This window comes from Seriola aureovittata, chromosome 3, assembly GCF_021018895.1.
Source record: "Seriola aureovittata isolate HTS-2021-v1 ecotype China chromosome 3, ASM2101889v1, whole genome shotgun sequence".
NCBI classification, from domain to species: domain Eukaryota; kingdom Metazoa; phylum Chordata; class Actinopteri; order Carangiformes; family Carangidae; genus Seriola; species Seriola aureovittata.
In genome coordinates this window covers 24,815,825-24,838,059 of record NC_079366.1, presented here as the reverse complement: position 1 = coordinate 24,838,059, position 22,235 = coordinate 24,815,825, and the positions used below count along the sequence as shown (strand labels likewise).

Sequence of the window (22,235 nt, the reverse complement as noted above, 5' to 3'; positions counted from 1 at the left end):
TACAAAAAACCTTTTTCATCTCCATCTTGCTCAGCTTAACAATAACACCCTTCTACGTTGAAATATCTAATCTACAATTCTGGAAAATAAGGGGCTCGGAGCAAATACTTCCTAAAAATCATACAGGCATATTTTGTGTTGAGGTTTTTGGGTGGGCAATGAGGAGAGTCTTTAAGAACAGCATTGGCACCTTCACCATTGTCTCTTACCAGAGAATTTGGAGATGGCAATATGTCATTTTTGACATATAAGTCAACGTAATATTTTGACTGATCAGTAATGGCAGCAGCCTCCTTATGTTGTGAGAACTGACCTGCCACTATGTTAGACTAAACAAGCTAACATTAGCCTTTGTGAACATTGTGTGTGGAGCATTAACAACAATGGGAAGATTTCAGGATATGAACATTGTGATGACATGTTAATATAAATTTAACAACTTAAACTCAGTCACCCTGAATGCTGTGCACAGATCTGGAGGTCTATCTTTGAGGTGCTTAGATAAGTTTGAGATGTTTTCCCTCCTGTCATTTGAAATGCTCTGTGGCATTGTTTGCATACATGGCTTTTGGTCATCTATAAATTGTCGCTGATGATCCGCGTCAAACATAAAATATCATTATACATTAATCCATTGCTGTCTGTCTGTGCCTGCCTTCTTCTTCTCTTCAAGTTTGATATCAGACTACAACGTTTGTAAGGTAATGATACTGCCCTCACATCTACAGTACCTGCGACATCTGATGCCTTCAGTACTGTAGAAAAACAAGTACAAGTACAGTAAAAACTGAATTTTCACAAATTTGGCATCGACTTTGTGGCGAAGTACTGCTTCTCGGCACATCCCTATTTTTGTGTCTGCATGTTTGGATAAGAATTGTTACAATATTTCAACACTGGTTGTGGGCCAGCAGCAGATTTAAAGAGCCAGGGTGAGAAAAGTTGGGGTGAGGGGTTTTCTGTGCTTACAGGAAAGTAATATCTGTCATTGCTCATGCTGCTGTGGTTTTACGGTTTTGATAACTTGCCTTTTCACAGTTGACTTCTCATTTTATATTTGTGTGGGTGTGTGTGTGTGTGTGTGTGTGTGTGTGTTTGTTCTGTCTGCAGAGGATGAGATACGTTTATAGATGCAGCCCATGTCTACACAAACAAAAGGTAAACCCACCCACGTGAACACAAACTCTTATACATCGGAGAGCATTATACCTTCAAGACCTTTATACCTCAGTGACACAACCCCCTCACACACACACACACACACACGCTTACACACACGCACACACGTGAAAGGAGTTGAGTGTGTGAAATGTTCAAACACAGGCTTTGGCACTTGAGTAATTGTACTCATGAAGTGGCATTATGGCAACATGTGTGACCAGTAAGATGCCATCCTTGTGCTTTAGTGGAACTTGTGATTGCAACCCAATATGCCAGGCTCCCAGGCTGCCTGTGATTGGCTGATTGAAGTAGACTAATGAATGACTGCATGAAGAAGCCGGAGACTTATTCTAGTCTGATTAATGTGTTTTCCTCAATGCCAATTAAACACTGATTACACAAATTAACAACTCTGGGCCACCATAATCACTAAGTGCTCACACAGGGACTGGCGTTGATGGAATGGGCTACAGACATACACACGTGCACACGCGCACACACACACACACACACACACACACACACACACACACACACACACACACACACACACACACACACACACACACACAAAGACATATACACACAGCTGTAAGGCACCACACCCCATTTGTCCTTCTATCCTTGCCCAAAGCCCCATCAAATGCTGCCAGGGCTGGCAGTTGTTATAACCTAATGCTTTTAGCTGCATGTCGTCCAAGATAGAGTTACCGACCACATTCACCAAACACCCTCTTCTCTGACTCGTTCGTGTTCTCGCACACACATGAGCACACACACACACATGAAAGAAAGAAATCCATCACCCAGAGCCATGCAAGAGTACACATAGTACCCATACATTGGGCCTCACATTGAGACAGCTGGTGCCAAAGGGTGCAGTTAGTGGATCTCCCCTCTGGGATGGGTTACCACCCCCTTCTCCTTGTATGGAGCCAGAGGGAAAGAGGGGCAACAAGAAGTGAGATTAAAGGGAAGGAAATGGGGACAAGACAGGGGAAGGGGGGTGGAAAGTGACAGACAGACCAAGAGAGGTGTGGGAGAAATGAGAAAGGAAAGTTTCTGCAGACTGAATGTAATGTGACACCACAGCGGGTGGGGGGTGGGGGGTGACAGCATGGAAAGACTCAGTCAGACCATGAAGGAAGAGAGAGCACGAGAAAGAACGAGAGAGAGAGGGAAAATTAAAGGGGATTTGCAAAACTCCTTGAAATTTGAAAACTAACTGGAAGTGTAAACCTCATATGCTCAGATGCACTGAGCCTCTCTCGCTTTCATTTCGTGTCACCACACTTTAGACATTATGTGTGTTCTGTCTGTGTGTTTTTGACAGAAAAAATACATTAACACTGTTATGATTGTGCTAACATGAGAAAAACCACTGACCACTTAAACTGACCACTTACACTTAAACTTAAACTTGTGTCTTGCTGTTCGGTCAGCACATTAACCAGCTTTTGGATTGTGCATTTTGTAAACTTAACTTCTTTGTTTGTGTGTGTGTGTGTGTGTGTGTGTGTGTGTGTGTGTGTGTGTGTGTGTGTGTGTGGCTTTATAAGCATGTGTGTATGTGCAACACAATGCAGTTTACAGTTTCAGCAGATTTGTGTGAAGTGTTTTTCTCTATCCATCTGGATCAATATACAGTCCACTTAAACCCATATGTGTGTAGGCTGTGTTGAATACTCATGTGTGTTTCCGTCTGTAGACGGCTGCTACACTCTGCTTTTGCTCAGAGTTGGCTTTTCATAAATGATCTTAATTTTTGGGATACATTAGCTCAATATGTTTCTCATTGTGTTGAGGAGTTGTTGCTGCAGGGAAATATGAGGATATGAACAAATGAATTGATCTTGTATTACACACAGTATTGTTCCTTCAGCAGCAAACACACAAACAAAATGCACCTCTCCCTCCCTCCATCTCCCTCGCTCTTTTCATTTATGACAATGTAGGTTTGCATCTAATGTCTGCTGTGCACTGAGTGTGATTGTGTGAAAGGAGAGGGAGGCCCAGGTGTGTCATTATACGAGCCTAATACATCCATGATCCAAGCTAATTAGATTTAAACTAGAAATGGACAGGAAGACCATGAAGTGAGAATAGAGAGGGTAAAGGAAAGTGACACAAGGAAAATGACAGACAGACAGAGAGAGAGAGAGAGAATTGAGAAACAGAGGTGCTGAAGACTGAGAAATCCTTCCAGCAGTGATTGTGTTGAGCCTGTTGAAAGCAGGTGGTTCAAAAGCCTATTCACATACACAAACACAGACACACTGCAATCATCCACACTCCTGATGCACAAAAATGCTCAGATGCACGATACACACACACACACAACACACACACACACACACACACACACACACACACACACACACACACACACAGCCCACTTTGATGAGCAACTGACATCCTAATAAGCCAAAATGTCAAATAAAGTGACTCTCAAAGCACATAATCAAGTAGATTTGGCCAAGAACTATACCGAACAGTAAATTTCAGATCCAAACAAACAACACACACACACACACACACACACACACACACAACACACACACACACACACACACACACACACACACACACACACACACACACACACACACACACACACAAAGGCCATTCAAGGTGTGTTTGCCAGGCATGAGGAGCTGTTTAGAAATGATGGTTGGAGTAATCAGCATAATGTTTGCCTAGAGCCGTGGACTGACATTTAGAACAGTGGATTATTGGAGCAAAGCCCACACAGTGCCTTTCAGAGAACATATCATATTATTAAAGAAAACTATTATAGATTACTGTTATAATACCAATGTTACACTGTCCGCATGAGAATTTGTGGTTTCACTGTGCAAGTCAGGCCTTGTTTTGTCCATGCGTGACTTATTTACCATTGATTGGTACAAATTGGCTCTCAAAAACTGAGCAGGTGGGTGGGTGTCCATGAATGCAGGACAAAGAGCTGAGCTGCTGTAGAGGCAGTAAACTGTCCTGATGGTTTCACTTAAAACAAAATCATGTCAGGGATGTTGAGTTCTGGAGGACAGGTAAGTTGTCCTATTGAGAGCCACAGAACATTTTCATTGACTTCTCCACTGCTGAGGGCAAAATGTACCCTGGCAGTGAACATATCAATCATCGGTTTTTCCTGAGGAAAATATCAATAACTATGGTTAATAATCTATGTTTTGTGTCTTTTCTTGAGCAATGCATGAAAGCTTTACCATGCAACTGATTAGATCAGTTAAAGTTCCCCTGTTGCATAAGAAATTTTATATGCTTTGATGCCTAATGTAACTCTGATTTTTCTTACCATAATCTTTGACTCCTTACATATTGCTGAAATTGCAAAACATGTTTTTTGACCTTGTACCGATACAAAATATGTTTATCCAGGTAAATCCACAGGATGTCAGCATCTTGGAATGAAGAGCCGTGTTATTTCAACATGCTAGCTCCCTTTATTGTTATGACTTCCTCTTTCATAGGGTAGACACACAGCTGGCATCCCCCAATACGCTATCATGCTTCATACTAATGTAAACTGATGTAACGTCACTCCCAATCTCATATGTACTCTCCTTTCAGCCACTTCTGTGAGATGTCCAATAAACAGAATTCTGCTAGAGACAAACTCTGCCTTCAAGATCAACTTCATTTGGATTATAATGCAACATCTCCCTATCTCACGTAGGAAAGATAATCACGGTTGTGCTGTCTTTGTAAAAAACAAACAAACTGTAGACTGTACATGAATAGAATTTGAATGGAACAGCATTAAATCATGATTCAGTACTATGAACCTCAATACTAAGAACTGTTAGCCCTGACTAATTTTGCACCCTCTTTTGTAGACCTTATAGGAAAGTGAATGAGCTGCTTAACACAGTTCATCAGTTATTTTATCAAAACACCTATCATCAAATAAATTCTGCCACAACGACATGCTGGTCTTCATCTAATTTCCTGAACTGAGCGCAAACACGTAGGTGTCAACAGGTAATTTTTACCATCATGATGACCAAAGTGCAAGAACAACCTCACTGCAGTAGGGCATAATGTGGATGAATATAATATTAGTAGAAGTGCCATATCAGCAGGTGTAGTTGGTGTGAACAATGAGGGCCAATCATATCAGCTCCCTTCATCTGCCTTTATTAGCAACAGACAGTTTAATGGATGAAGAGAAGGCACAGAGTAGACTGTCTCAAATATTACTGTTTAGAGGCCCAAATATTAACATACAGCAAGTCAAGGGCAGACGAAATTCTAGTTCATATAAAGTAATGTTAAAAGAAAGTTGTAAAATCAATGCACTTTGGCAACAACGTATCATATCTGGGTACATTTACACACTGACAATAAAGCTTTATTTTAGCAAAAACAAAAAGAAAACAAACATTCTTGCAGTCTTCATGATCGCATGTAAGAAACTCCTGCCCACAGGCTCTAAAATTATGATTATATTTTTAGTTTAATAGATGGTTTTATTCTTTACTCAACAAAAGGTCAAGATACCCATAACAGCTAAACCACTAAGTAACCTTTTCAGTGTGTGCTGACATAGCGCCACTAACAATTAAAAAACCTTTATTAAGAATATAAAATGTATAAAAAGCAAGTAGCTCCTCCTGTTTCTAAGGCTGTAAACTCTGTCACAATGCAACTGATTTCTGCTAATAACCTCCTTTATGATGAAATTGACTACACTATAAACTTTTGATAGTCTTGACTCACAGCTAAACATGCAGCAACCATACAGATCAAACAGCATCAACCTGGCTTCCAGCATACTGCTACTGAAGAACAAAGTCATTCAGGGAAACTCTGGGTATCATCTATTTAAAAAATTATCCTGTCATGTCATTTGGCTCATTTACAGTCTTTTGTTTCCGAAATGATCCATTTGATAAATTTCATGTCCTTTTTTATAAGAGAAGATAATTAAATGTAAAATTCATTAAAGTTTGTTATTTTGCTGTCATGTCAAAGCAACACAAGATGCATGGTGTAATCTACAGAGGGCCTGCATGAAAAGTGTAATTTTACTTACCATTAGTACACTGGCAACAAGCCTACTCCTGCATTATCAAACTACAGTAGCAATGTAAAGATCTTTCAGATCTTTTTTCAAGTTTTTTCGACTGCAACTATTATTATTTTGTCTATAAAATGTCAGAAAATAGTGAAATAGCCCAATGGGACTCCTACAAATGTCTTGTTTTGTCTGACAAACAGTCCAAAACTAAGTTATTCAGTTTAAAATCATGTCTGACAAAGAAAAGCATCAAATTTTGAGAAGCTTGACATAGGAATAAGAATAAAAGAAAGAGAAAAGAGAGAAAGGTTTAAAAGGCTCAAATTAAGTTGGATAGATTTTTTATCACCTACTGATATTCATTCCAATGGCATGTGTACTATGTGCGTGCACCACCCAGGGGACTGGGACTGGTAACTCTTGAGCCACATGAGAGCTGCTTAGGGCATGAACTAATGTTGAAAACAACACACAACTGCCCAAGAAACATTTAGTAGCCAAGTGTCCAATTACTTTTGAACCCTTGCAGTTTGGGCACTGTGTGTTAAAAGGGTTATATCTCCCGCACAGTTCTTCCAATATTTACTTAAACCAACTCACAATACAGCTGAGACTTGGCACTTCAGTGTAGTATCCATTATTTAACTTCAAATTTAATGTGCAGAAGCACAGAGCCTGGAGAACAATAATTGTCTTGTACTGTCCAAATACTTATGCTCTGGACTACATTTATTACTGTATGTTTTCAATTAATTCTGATCCATAATTTATATTAACCTTATCATATTTTTTTCCATTGTTACTTTCTATTGCAAACACTATAAACAAACAGAGCTAAATGTAATGTCCAGTGGCATTGTTGACTGTCATGAACATTTCACTGAGTCAAACACAACCACCACACTTTGACAGAGCTGAGCCACCAGGTTTGAATTAACTGACGATAACTGAAGGTGTGTGTGTATCCTGAAATGTTCACTTGTGTGTGCAAATTCTACAGCAGCTCAACACAGGGTACTATTGAAGGGTTTGCATCAGCAAGCAAACAGGATAATTAATTTCTCTCTTTCAGTTGAATGCTTTCATTTTATTTTCATTTGTTTGCCTTTCCCTCTTTCTGCTCCCACATTCACAAGATAAAATGAATCCTGTGAGAGATGACTTGTGATTCAATCCACACACACATTCATTTTACTACAGGATGACAAAATGTCTCTGAGAATGGTGTGTGTGTGTGTGTGTGTGTGTGTGTGTGTGTGTGTGTGTGTGTGTGTGTGTGTGTGTGTACTTAATGAGATGAATACGTGTGCACCGCCCCTTCCCAATTACTGAGAGTGGAGGAGAGAAATAAGTGGTAGAAAGGAGAGAAAGATGTAACACAGGCAGGGAAGGAAGAAAAGAATGATGTGTAACGACTGGAAAGAAAGATGAAGTGAGTAAGAGGGGGATTAGAAGAATGGTAAAGAAAATGGATAAAGTGTGTCCATTAGCCAACAAACTATTTTCTCTCTTTTTAGTCGTTCTCTTTGAGGAACTCACTTCATCTGTCTTGACTAAGTATCTTAGACTTTGTTTTGATTACGTCTGTTCGTTTCTGTGCCGTCTTCTCTCATCCATCCATCTATTCCACTGACCCCATAACTGACAACCTATTCTCTCTTTCCTCCTACTTTCTCTTTGAATTACTTATTTTCTCTCTTTCATTACTTCTCTTCATACCAGAATTTCTTCTCATCCATCTGTGCCCATTCGTTTCTTCATCCATCAATCAACACCACTTTTTTCTTCTCTGTTTTTAAAGGAACAGTTCATTTTTATCATTATCCATTCAATCCCATGCAAGTAAAAACATTTATTTAATATTAGGAAGATTACAATTGACTACTTGTTTAAACAAAGCATACTAGTTAGAATCAAAAACACTGATATAGTAATTTTAACTAAAATTGGTGGCTCATGTACACTTGGCTTTAAAAAGGTAGCTTTTCACAAATGAACCCTGTCTCCAAATCAGCACAAATCTGAGTTGTGGAGAAGTGAGCCCACTGATAAGTTAAAGCTATTCAGTTTCTAGCACCACTTTCTACTGCAAAATGGCCCTAGCTGATGAACAGACATACAGAGGGAACGAAGACAGATTCAATAAAATAGACAGTACAAGCTATGACATCATGCATTTCCAAACCAAGAGCATAAAGACATGTAAACTCCAGAATCTAAAATTTGAAAATCAGTAAAAGTTCAAACTTAAAAGTAAAATTACTGTGCATGAACATTTGTTGTTCATTGAAACTCTTTACACTCTGTGAGTCAGCCACCAGAACCGAGGGTTACACAGAGCAGACCCAGCAACACAGTGATATCTTTGAATCACCAACTTTGGCACAGAAAGTAGAACAGACTGGGGTTGTGCAGGGAGAACACTTGCAGGTACAACCACCAGCATCAATGTACAGTAATCATCTGAAACTGACTGAGAGCTTGTCAAGATTTCCTCATTGTCTTGATAGAAAGTGATTGGTGGTTTGTTAAAATATGATTAATGATTATATGAGCTGATGGTGTGCACAACTTCAGTGCTCTGCCAGCACTAATGCAATGATTCATTTTTGCAGAAAGCCTCTTATCCCTGCATGGAACTCCACAAATGGAATTAACGCACTGGGGTGTAGATGTAAAATTACAGCTGCAGCACCACTGTGCAAAAAACTTAAATCACAGATCTAAATTGGGGCCTAACTGAGGAGGTGGTAATAAAATAAGAATAATTTATGTAAATTCTCCATCAACGTACCTTCTTATTCCATTTTTTGGAAATATGCTATCCTGCAATACATATGGTATGTTACCTCGGAAATGAGCTACCAGTTCCTTACAGGATGTCAATGTTAGCGTTCCAATTCCAGCGCCGAGGCAGACAGGGAGACATAATCACATCCCAGTGTATTTACAGGAAATGGAAAGGAAATTGATTAGGTGCTGTATAAGGGCCTCTTTCGAGAAGACATTATTTGTGAGAATTTTAGTCGACCCTCCTTTAAAACGTATATCACTTAACCATTCAAAAACGTCATTACGTCCTCCCATGCCATTTTAGATAACTAGCACTATAAAAGGCAGAGCCACAAGCTTGACTCACAGCAGCACTGTCCATCAGTCAGGAAACTGAGAAACTTGAATGAAGACATGTCATATTATTATGTGCTGCTTATGCACTAATACACACTCATATACATGCAGCACAAACACAAGCCACCACTTTTTGATTCTGGCCATACGCTCGACTCGTCCCACATACACTCTCACAGACACACACATACAAACACATCTGTAGTGCAAGCCAAGTCTCTATACAGCTGGCTAGCTCCTCACAGAGGTATGCCCACCTCTAGCTTGGATCAAAGGACTAAGCTAAAAACCTCTGGCCAGACATGCGCACACGCACACACGCACACACACACACACACACACACACACACACACACACAGTATAGTACTTCCTGGTTATTTCTAGATGAGATCAAAAAGGGTCTTTTTCGCTCTGAGCCTATAGTATAAATCACCATACGTAGACAAGTGTGCACAAGCACACACATTCAGGCACACACACACACAAAGCCACCCTCTCAAACACCTGTGGCAGATCAAATGCATCAAGCTGAGAACACACACCTGCAGCAGGGTAAAGCCTTTGCACTGAACAAGTAAACCATGCTGCTCTGATACACACACAATGATGTACACTCCCACACTTCTACTCAACCCCGCCTGACCTCAGTAATATTCTGTGACTGAAGATTCACTATGCAAAGATACTATTCAAATAGCTAGATGGCCCCAACCACAATCAAAACATACACAAACAAATAGAGCCTCAGCCAGGTGCATTTGGTATGGGGAGCACAGGGACAAGGGCACATTCAATGCTCCTCTGCTGAAAAATCTACACTCCATAACACTCCACGCCCTGCGAGTGCCATGGTAAAAATGGCTACAGTGAAAGCAGAGAAGAAAGGTGAGACAGAGAGGAAGAGAAGAAGCGGAGAGAGATAAACAGAAAAAGTGCAGTGATAAAGAGAGACAGTCTGGGGTATGATCCACTGGAAGGTTGCCAGTTTGAATTCCAATACTGTCTGAAAGATGCTGGATGAGGTAAAGAGAGTAGCTTTCTTCACCTCACTATAAGACTGCTCTTGAACCTTCAACTAATCTAGTGCTGCCACTAAATGACTGACAGTCCAAAGCTAAGGTTTGAAAGGTATTTCACAGGTGTAAGGAGAAAGTGAGACAGAGAGAGAGGGGGGAGAGTGAGAGAGTGTGTGTGTGTGTGTGTGTGTGTGTGTGTGTGTGTGTGTGTGTGTGTGTGTGTCTGATGTATCCCCAGCCACTTGCTATTGTACTTGCACCAGTTGTTCCTGTAAAAAGGGATCTGTTCCAAGATTACCATGTGCATGTCACAGGAACCTGAATTCTGTAATTTTTCAACATCATAAAAATTCCAAAAAATCCAAGTTTTAAATCATTTTAAATTGAGTTAGTAGCCCTATACTCAATATTCTCCTCATACAGTCCGACATATGGACTGTAATATCTGGGTAAAATGTTATATTTACATAAATTGTCAAAATATTTATAAACAGAGGGCATGTGGCATGCATGTAAATATATTTCATGAATATGCATGTGATTATTATTTCTGTATCTATCTATATAATATGTATGCAGAACACACTGCTCATGCTCAATATACAGGATGTGATTATATCTGCAGTATTACAGGTTGTCACTGACTGCAGGAATACTAATTACAAAAAGAAAACTCCTTTCCTCACATGTAACCTCCAGTGTGAAATCTGCTGTACAATAACCACTTCCAATAAATAAATTAATAATCTTCATCATTTACAGAGGGGAAGTGCATCTATTCAGTTTCATTTAAGGGTTTGGCTAAATGTGACATTGATTCCCATTCTGGACCAAGACATTTACGACCAGATGTTTCTTGTATGGCATATATCGCTCAGAGTATCAGCTCTGCCCCACCAGTTTATCCAGTGAAAAACCACTTCCTAATCATGGCAGTTCGGTTTTATTATGGTAATAGTTCTTAACCTGATTTTGCTGTTTGTCTTCAAAGCAATCATTAAAATGCAATAACTGTACACACATATTACTGAGTAATTATGTGAAACCACTATACAAATATTCCTACAATTATAACAACTATCCGATTGCCAAACAGGCAGTCTAAGCATGACTGTGGGTAATAAAATAGGGATGGTCTGGAGAAAAGGAAGCAAACTGTTAACATGGGTATACTTTACTATGAAGATGAGGTGATAAATATATCACAATGTCATCTTGGTTCATAAGTGTGGAACATACAGTACATAACCTGCAGTAAATGAGGCAAAGAAAAAGTTTCACAAACATTTTTTTTCCACATATGGGACCCATGTTATTATTGCCTTGATTAAAGATTAATCCTGTCTGTGGTCCTTTTTAGAGGCATTTTGCTCTGGATAACAACTTTGCACTGTTTATTCCTAACGCTGGGTTCAAAGTTCTTAATACCATTAAGCCCCATAAAATGTACTGCACATGATGAACCTGTCACAGTGGCTCTTGGTTTCATTTATTAGTTCTTGTCTCATCTTCCTCTGGCTGCAGCTTATTTCAAAAATAATGAAAATACTCAGTAAAGGACAAAACTATTCATCACATATGGGTTATCTCAAAGAACAAAGCAGTGATGTGAGATAAAAAAATATTCCCGAGAAGAATCCATTGCATCAATGTTAGAGAATTTTGAGATTTTTGAATATACACACTCTTGACCCCTTTCACATTTGACAAGGTTAGTGTTTTGTGACTGGTTTATTTTTCGTCAGGCACTTTTGGTTTCCTTTCATGTCTTTTTCTATCAGATGCTACAGGAAGAAATGCTGCCTTCAAATGGGGTCGTATGTACCATGTTCACGACAAGAGTAAATATAAATGCTCCCCTCTTGTGGTATTCACCGACCTCTGATTTTTTCTGAAAGCTCAGCTCACTTCACAAGTTGTGACGGGTTTGATGACATTTTAAGAAATGGCAGAGGCCATGGAAGTCCATTTTTCATTGGATGGTAAGTAAATATTAGGCTTGGGCGATGAAATAATAGTGATATGAACTTGACAATAGACACTTCATCAACAGCAATAAGAAAATTGTTCATATTAAGTCAGAGAGTTTCACAGTTGCATGAACAAACCCCAGGCCTGCTCCCTACATGGCTCATAAACACAGTCTATCAAATCCCTTGATAATGGAGCGTGCTACAAGTGACACGCAAACATAATTTAACAGATGAGTTTGTTTGGTTGCAACAGCAACAACAGAAGCGTGGAGTGAGAAAGCCTGTAAAGACGCAATTGTTAACAAAAAGGACAGATCAGCTTGCCAGTATGGCAGTTCTTTAGGTTTCTTTAAGTGTGACTGATATTAGAACATCATTGTGTGTAAACTGTGAACCATCCGAGAGCGGAAATACAACAGATTGATTTTATCACCTTAGCTGCTTCATTCCTTTGGATTATGCTAGATGTCGCCAGTCACGAACAACATGTGCTACATCTAAAAAGACAACCCACAGGCAGTCAATGATCCAAAAACAAGTAACAAAAAATCCAAATTTGAAGAAATTCCCTCAAGGCGTTACTAAGATATTGCATTCACATGGATGGGACAGACAGACTTAAGGCCTGAAAACCCGAAAACATAATGACTCCAGCATTTGGTTGTCGCCAGCACAGAGGCTTAAAAAGAGAGTTTAATTTTGGGTTTTTTTTTGGTTGTCTCTTTAACTGATGGGCCTGGCAGCAGGTGTGAGCACAGGAGATCATTGATACATTTAATTAGTAACTCTAGTCTTTGGTATTTATGTAAGCTGCTAAGCAAGCACACTGTCACTCCTCAACAGTGAAAATAATTTTTCCTTCTTCAATTCCCCATAGCCATTCTGCTTTCACAATAGCCAGAGGTCTTATTAAATTAGTGCGTAACCGGCATTAATTTGTACAGCAACCACTAGAAAGTCTTGTTTTGACTCTTCATGACTCAGTCTTAATAAGAGCCTTATTTAGCACATTCAAACAATAAATTATTACTTTATTACTTTTGGGTACAGCTATAACCCTCAGGCAAACTGCACAAAACCTGCATTTGGAGGTCACTATCTTGTTTAATTCAACATATCAAGATATATGTAAGTATAATTAAAGCCAAATGTCACATGTTCCATATTGAAAATACAGTATTACTTTCATATTCAGACCTGGACAAGGATGTTCCTCTCTTATAATGGGTACTTTGATTTTGTTGGTTTTCGCACTTCACCAATCTGCACTTTTTGGTCACATGGGTGGATGCTGCATATTAAAGGGTGTGACTGCTCAGGTATAATGTAAGGCCTTAATATACTCCTCCAGAACTGCCAGCGCCGGTGAAAGTTGGACAAAAGACTAAAGACCTGTGCTGGGATCACACCAGCCACAACGGCCGTCACCACCAAGAGTACTCAGTAGTCATTAGTACATTATTACATGAGTACTCAGTTTTCATGGATCAGACCACATCTATCTTCAAACTCGACCTTCATTTTGATCTTAACTACACACCTACACTTCCCACCTACTACTTCTGGTGCCCTCACTCAATTCATACCCATTTTCAAACTCACCCTTCATTTTGGTCTCAACTACACACCTGTATCTTGCACGGTTGTGACCCTATCACAGTGACAAAATCTGTCCACACACACAAACACCTGCCAAAGCACTCAAAATCACCTCTGTGTGTAGTTCCCACTACATTAGGTATCTCAAGGGCCACATTTTGCCATGATGACACACACACATACCCAGACTCACAAGGTGAAAACAATACCAGCCACCACCGCATCACGAGTCAGCGGTGCACAGCGCTACATGAAGTCAAATGAGCCTATTGCCAGTAGGTAATCTGTGGGCGTGACACAGTTCATCAGTTGTTGAAGCAACTGATCACCCCTGTGTGTGTGCTAAAACCAAAACATGTGTGTTTATCGTGGTAATGACAGAATTACATTATATACATTATTACATTACCCCTAATACACAATTAAGAACAACTGCACAGAGTTACCTGCAAAAAGAATCTTTATACTATGTAGCTCCAATAGAGCTGCAACTAACAATTATTTTTTAAATTATTGATCAAAAATATCGATCGTAGACCTGAGGTGACAACTTTAAATGTCTTGTTTTGTCTGACCTACAGTACTAAACACAAAATTGTGTACAAAAAAAAAATACAGAGAAAGTAGCAAATCTTGATTTTTATTTGAAAAACTCCAACTATTAAACAATTCTTAAATAATTGTTGATAAACCATGAATGTCTGCCATCTATGTCTAAGTGGGACATATACAAGACTTAACCTAATAACAATTATTCTGTCATACATGTTACCTCTGAGGGGAATCACTAGGCCGACATCAAGGATTTAAACTTTACCTACACTTTAGTTGACAAGCAAAAGTTGTGAAGGTGTATGTGTGCATGTGCGCGCACCTTTTTCTGTTTGTCTACCAATCTTTACATCTGTCTGTCAGTCTTTTTGATTTGTGATATCTTGTAGTTCAGTCAGTCAGTAGAGTTCATGTTTTGCAAGCGCTCTGCTTTATATGAAAGTCTCGCTGTAGAACCGTCTTGAAAAGTACAAGATAAGCTTTTGTGCTATATCCCCCCCCTCCACTCCTATAACACGTACACAGAGCGGATCAATAGCAACCTCCTCCCCCTATCTTACATAATAAACACTAAGGCCTAAACAACAAAACAGCCTCTATTCCACCTGTGTGGCCTGCAGCAATGGATTCTTTTAGTCCCTTATGGGAAGACACAGAGGGAAGAAAGAAGAAACCAAAAAGAAGAGGAGAAATACTGAAAGACAGAAAACACAAAAAAAGGAAGAGCAAAAGAAGAAAGACAGAGAGGTAGGCAGAGGGAGACCAGAGTGTATCCCACTTGGCTCATATTTCAAAGCTCTGAAGGATGTTTTTGAGGAAAACTTCTATAAAATGTATCTTTTCACGCAGATAGGAAACCAGTCTGACTGGGCAGAAGCAAACACATGCAGACACTTCACACAAACTCAAAGCTACTGACAATTGCATCTATGACATATATTTAATGTTAGATACTTTGTGACTTGAACTGACCAGTCACAGTAACACTGCTGCACAAGGAAACATGACACAGCTGACCTTTAAGTGGCCTCACCAACCCAACTAATCACTCACCAAAAAAGTTACATCAGCTACAGCAAGTTTGCATATAAAAAAAGAAAGTAAATGCACCTGCTTCACCATCCTTTATACACACACACACATTTCTCTATAGCTGCCACTTCTTCTACTGTGAGAAGAAAACACTTATGACTGATAGAGGCTTAGCATCAATATGACACACACAACACTCAGACACCAGCACAAACACACACCTGCCAGCAACAAATACTGTATGTAGTCTGCAGTCCTGTCAAGACTAAAATCTCTTTCACAAATCCAGTGTACACAGAGACAGGTAGCCACACACAAACTCTTGTCCCCCCCTCAAACACACAGCCAGGTACACACACAGACCACAAAGTGTCAGGCGGCTGTGTAAGTGTGGTGATTTCTTCCTCCTGACAGACAGGAAATAAGGGAGTCGACCAGGGACCTCACTTCCTCTTAGACCTGACTAACCTGACATCTATCACACACTCCCCCCGCACCACCACCACCACCACCCACACACGCAATCACACACACACACACACACACACACACACACACACACACACACACACACACACACACACAATCTTCTCCGCCATTAGTCCTCTCTTTCTCTAACACACATACACATGCACACACACAATCCATCAGGCTCCTAAGTCTCTCCCGAGGCCTCCAGAATTTGAGCCACTCCAATACGGGATTAAATTTGTGTCTTTGTGCAAAAAAAAAGAAAATGTGTTTAAAATGCTTCAAAATCCCCAGGTTACATGCTATAGTAATTGAGCATGCTACAATACTTCTGGTGGCAAACAGCCTGTTACAAATTGTTTTACAACTGTTCTAAAAACACTAGCTTCAAAGGTCGCTGCACAAAGAGAGAGACCATCAGTGAGATATAATTTAAAAAATGTAAAAACAGACATAAGAGTGTCAGGGAGGTGGAAAAGTCACAGTAAGGTTATGCAACATTGACGATGATAATCAGTTAGACGAGGCATCTAATGTACCCTCTCCTCATTACAACATGGTTAAGCAAATTTCCACATCAGCTTTAACTGTTTGACACTGATGAGAGAGAAGGACTTTGTGTGTGTGTGTGTGTGTGTGTGTGTGTGTGTGTGTGTGTGTGTGTGTGTGTGTGCGTGTGTGTCTGCTTGCACATGTGTAAGTTGCATGCTAGTCTATTTGATTTGGGTTTTGACATAACGCTCAGAATTCTCCCAGCCCACAGCCCACCGTCCAAATGTCAAACCACTGGCCTCTGTTCACTAAAGCATGCCCAGTGGTCCAATCAGCATCAAGCTCTGGCTTAGCTAAGCCAATGACACGTGTCATATCAAACCTAATCACACTGATAGATCCACTAAGTGGGACAGCATGGCGTTGCAAAACCCTGCTTGGCCTACTTGAAACTGAAGACAACTTCTAAAGTCATGATAGCAAACTTAACTTTAGAAAGAGCGCTAAAAATTGTGACCTGAAATTTATGATTTAGACCAAAGAAAAGTGCAACGGTTTAACAACTTGGACATTCAAGCCACATTTTAATGCAATTACCTTGGGCAAGGGTAGTAATAATGAGGACCAGCGGTATTTTTTCATTACACTTTGGCTACTTATAGACTATTATCATTATCCACATTAACAACGGGAACAAAATCATTCTCCATTCTCTGTATAACTGACCTAATGGTTCATATCGCTTTTGCTATGTTTGGGTTGTTATAGAAATGTTTGAAAATCATACTGAAAGTCTCCAAGATGCATGGCTCTCAAACGGCAAAGTTATTTAATAGAAAATCCTGAACAGCTGGCAAGGTTTTTATCTTACAACGGTGATATTAAAGGTAGTGAGGCATTCTGGACTCTGCCTGTTAGTGATATAGAATATGATTTACATTTTGAAACACGCTGAATGTGACCCATCCTTGACTTCACTCAGAATATAAAATCTAGAATGAGGCTCTGTCTGTATCCATGGTGGAAATGTGAATCAGTCAAACAGCTGTGGAGCAGAACACACTCAGTGACAAGGAGGCAACGGGGGAGAGGGGAGGTGGGCGAGGGGTAAGTTATGAATAAAGAAGGGAGGATGTAGAGGTGATCAGATGAGAGGTGGAGGAAAGGGGAGAGGAAGAGGAGGAGAGAGACAGTAAAATGCTGCCGTCACTTAAACTCTAAAATGAAAGATCGATGAGCTTATTTAAATGTGCTCCCAGAGACGAGAGTTGGCTCATATAAAGCCTCGCATTTATGAGGAGGGGTGTGGGCATCGATTGACTGAGAGTAAGAGGGAGAGAGAGTGAAAGAGGGGGAGGGACGGAGGGGGAGGAGGGAGCGAGGGAGAGAGAGACGCGGAGAGATCAGGAGGATCAACCTTGGCTCATGAATTTCATCCTTTTCCTCCTAAAATAAAACGTCCTAATAAATGCTGGGGATAGAAGGGTCGGAACCTGGAAAATCTACAGCCTTCGATTGGCCGCCTGGCACAGCTTATCAAATCAATAACCACACCCCCCCCTCCGCCACCCCTCCAGCAGCCTCATCCCGAATCAGTTTCACTAATTCCAAATTCACCCCCTACCCCCCGCACACACACACATACAAACACAAGCCCTGCCAGCCATTCTGACGTATAGATATTTCACAGCAGGGCAACCCCTTTGAGCCAAGATAGCTCAAAGGGGTTGGTGGGTTTGAGGGCGGGGGTGGTAACTTGGGTGCTGTGGCTGAGACCTTGACATTAGAGGGAGGACGGAAGGAGCTGACTCTGCAGCCACACCATCCCTCTGTCTTCCACCTCCTCCTCAACACCTAGGAGGGAGGGAGGAGAGACGGTGAGTGTGATGACTGGGAAAAGAAGGGAGAGGAGAGCAACTTTTGACACACACAGAGGTGTTGTCATACCGTCATCATCGATTGAACTGCAGGCACAGCTTTCTGAGTGACAAGCATGGTGCGCTGCATTCCCTCTCTACCCCCCCACTCCATTTTTTCTTCTCACCCCCTTTTCCTGCCACTCCCCTCTCCCTCCTCTGCTCCTTCCCACACCACCTCCTTATCCTCTTTGCCACAGTCTCCCTCCTCCTTACTTTCTCTCACTCCCCTCTTTCACACACGGGCACTTTCCTGCACTTAAACGGCACACACACATTCTCCATGCGTTCACAAATAGCTCACCCCCACCTCAAACACATACACATACATGCACAGACATTCCTGAGACCCCCTCCTCCCAATAACCCCTCAGCCTTACATTCTGCCCACCACGCCATCTGTGACCCAGAGAAAACTGTGCCGACACCAGCCTGACCTTTTCTGTGCTTTTGTTTTGCCACTCTGACATGATCCCATGAGCTACGTGCACACATAAAAAGACACACACACACACACACACACAAACATCCACAATTTCTCTCCATCACTCTCTCTATAGCTATAGAAGAAAAGAGCACAGAAATTAATGTAACATGGCAACACACAATTTCCACACAGCTTTTGCCATGAATCGATATGTCATCATATCTTTCTTCTTTCCTGTTGCTGTATTCAACAATTACTCCACACAGTAACCTTCTGCAGTCACAAGTCACAGACATTAATCTGGACGCCATCCAGCGCAACAGGGTTAACACTAGACTAATAGGAGGCAACTTCATTTAATACACTATGTGCAGCTGCGAGTGTCTATGTGTTTGTACATTTATGTTCTTTGTGTAGTTAAACAGGTCATTGACTAAGAGGGGGATTATCAATGCTTGGACGCTGTAACCCCCCCCCACACACACACACACACACACACACATCCTCAATACCTTAATCCAACAATCATCATCCTACAATCTATGTATCATCATAACAATAACAATAAATTACCCACATGCACTGTAGTCCGTACTACCTCCACCCCCTTCTCTCTCCCTCACACAATCAATCGGACTCAATTAGAAAAAACAATGTTGTTGGCCTAATAAAAACACCCCAGTCTCTCTATTCTCATCCAGCAAGCACAGACACATCCTAACTATTAGACAAACTGCTACACTCAGTCTAATAAATCACACCCTTGTTTCCAGTCTTTGAATCATCATCTCACTCTTCTCCTGTTCACCATGGTCCCAGTTACAAATGAGTCTGTCAGTAGGTGTTTTCAGACTACACACTTTGCATAATGCAACTTATACCGTTAAAACATCTACACCTAAATACATACATTAATATAAATGTTCTTTATTGCACCATGTGATATTTGAACCCAGCTCTTACCTTGGCCGTGCAACATGTGGCAGCTGCTGCCGAGAAGGAGCAGGAAAAAGAGAGGCAAACACCGGCTCCCACTACGGGTCGTCCCGGTCCCCATCATCATCATCTGCCGGCTCCCTGCTGCAGGTCCCTCCACACGCTCCGGGGACCCAATGGGGCAGCTAATTCCTGGCTTCATGGTGTGGGACCAACAGTGTCCGTGTCCGCTTGTGCCTTGCTGCTGAAACTCTCTCTGGGGGAGGAAGTCCGAGCGGAGAGAAACGGGATTCAGCACGGGCAGCTCCGCGCTCTCCCGGTGAAGCGAAGCTACGAGTTCACCGCTGTCACTGCCGACAAGCTCCCCGCTATGACTTCCCGGCTCCGGTGTCCAAAACTCAGCAAGCAGAGGGGAGAAAGAGGAGGGGGAGGAGGAGGAGGGGGGGGGGGGGGTCGCTTCACCAACAGAAAGACTTTCCCTCACGAGTGTGGCTCCACGATATAACGGCCCGGTAATCTCTATCTGCTGTGGCGGAGTCCGTGAGTGCCCTGCGCCCTGCGATACCTCATTTTCATTTGGATTGATCCGAGCACGGAATTAATACATTTGAGTGTGTTTTAGACTTATCGGCTTATTCTCTGCTACAGACCTCAAATCCGCGCTTGTTTTTGATGTCTTCACCGGGGATTTGCCCCGCGGATCATTTAGCTGTTTAGACAGTAGTCGTATTAACAGAGAAGCGATAAAATACATAAATTATCCATCGTGTGTATGTGTGTGCGCTAAAAAAAAAAAAAAAAAAATCAATTCAGTAATTGATTCTGTGAACAACCCTGGATTGTGTCTGCAAACAAACTGGGCTCTCCTCAGTGGCTTTTTTCCAAGTGATGGAGAAGCGTGGTCTGCAGTCTGTTATCTGAGCACAAGTTAGATATCCTCATTAACGGTTAACCCTAAAGTCGTTGCGGGTCGAAATCGTCCGCCACTCTCCCAGAGAGAGGGACTCTTGTCTCGGATACCAGATATGCTAACTTGCCGTAATGCGCTGCGTCTCGGATTACACGGAAAAATGACACAACAGGTTAGCAAAACATAAGCACACTACGTTTCTATCAAGTTTCTCAGCAACCACGTAGAGTTTTTCTACCTTTATGTACACACGCCGCTGAAGAGCAGTTAATTCAGACCATGTAAAAGTAACAGTCGGTTTGAACTGAAAAACAGCCGTTACACAGAGACGGTAAACGTTACTCTCACTGCGACACTGGAGCCTTTCGCTTGTTTTATCGAGGGTCTTCAAAAACAGTCCACCCGGGAAAGAAACCTAAAAAAAAAACAAAAAAACCTTACTTAAAATGGGTCTTATCGTTGTCCGTTCGTACTCATGGGAGTTTTTTGTTCCCAGTTAGCGTCGTTTTAGCCGGTCTCGTCCGTCTCAGCACCCTGTTGAGGCTTGGGGAGCAGACTGAGGCGATGCGTCTCCCTCCACTGAACACCTGCCACCCTCCTCTCCGCGATACAGACTTGGTGCGGGGGGGGGGGGGGGGGGGGGGGGGGCGCTCTTATTTAACCTTATTCAGTTGCTTTTATGAGACTTTTGTGAAAGCAAACAGTAAGAGTCATGAGACCGAATGTACTTTTTTCACTCATACCCCCATGACTTGTACACTTCCTCCGTTAATCTCTCCACTCGATCTATCCCAAACTCAAAAACTAAACTTCTATTCACCATCATCCCTTGTTGCTGATTGGTTGAGCCGGGTGCACCTTCTGTTCCTATTGGACAAACCGAAACAGGGGGCGGGAAGCAACGCAAGGCACTGTGAGTGTAGTGGACTGCGCCCCCCTCCACCCACCCACCACCACCACCCCCCAAAAGAGAAAACCCCACACTGAGAAGTTACTACAAGTATTTTTTTCTCCCAAATTAGATATCAAATCAAGCATTTATAGTATTGAGGAACTCCATATTAACATTTTATTAAGTAATTGCACTTGTTTTCATCTGGCCTTTATATGTGGTTCGTATCACCCATCATTCTTCATTTTTCCTCTAGATCCTAGTTTATTATGCTACATGTTATTCTGTAAGCCTGTATTATCATATGTATATCTTTCTCCTCTGCTGAGTAAATGCTGTAATTGTATGGGGAAAAGTGAGGATCTTCATAAAGCCAAATTTCTTTAGGGGGCTACGTGAAATTATTTACTTAAAATAGCCTGAAATTGACCACCCAGCCCTCCTCAGTACTATTTTATTTCCTTCTTGCTCTTGGGCAACCATATGGTGACATTTCTAGCCATGGTGGGAACTGGAAGAAGAGAATGACGTATTCGTGGAAAGTTTTATTGTTTTTGTTTGTTTTTCCCTCCATATGCAGGTATATCTAATTTTCCCATGAAAACTGAAAATGTTAACCAGAGAAAAATGTAAAATTTAACATAAAAAGCTCCTGGCTTTGTATAACCCCTGGTGACCTTGTCAGTT

At 41.3% G+C, this 22,235-nt stretch overlaps 1 protein-coding gene across 2 annotated transcripts in view; it reads right to left on the bottom strand.

Moving 5' to 3' along the window:
- Window positions 1–21,264, bottom strand: part of LOC130166540 (protein sidekick-1-like) — a 223,130-nt gene extending 201,866 nt beyond the window's left edge. For both annotated transcript variants that reach the window (XM_056372217.1, XM_056372218.1), the window contains exon 1: window positions 19,774–21,264. In XM_056372217.1, the coding sequence (XP_056228192.1) occupies window positions 19,774–19,948 (175 nt within the window). In that variant the 5' untranslated portion in view covers window positions 19,949–21,264. The remainder of the gene's footprint in view (window positions 1–19,773) is intronic.
- Window positions 21,265–22,235: the final 971 nt, after the last annotated feature.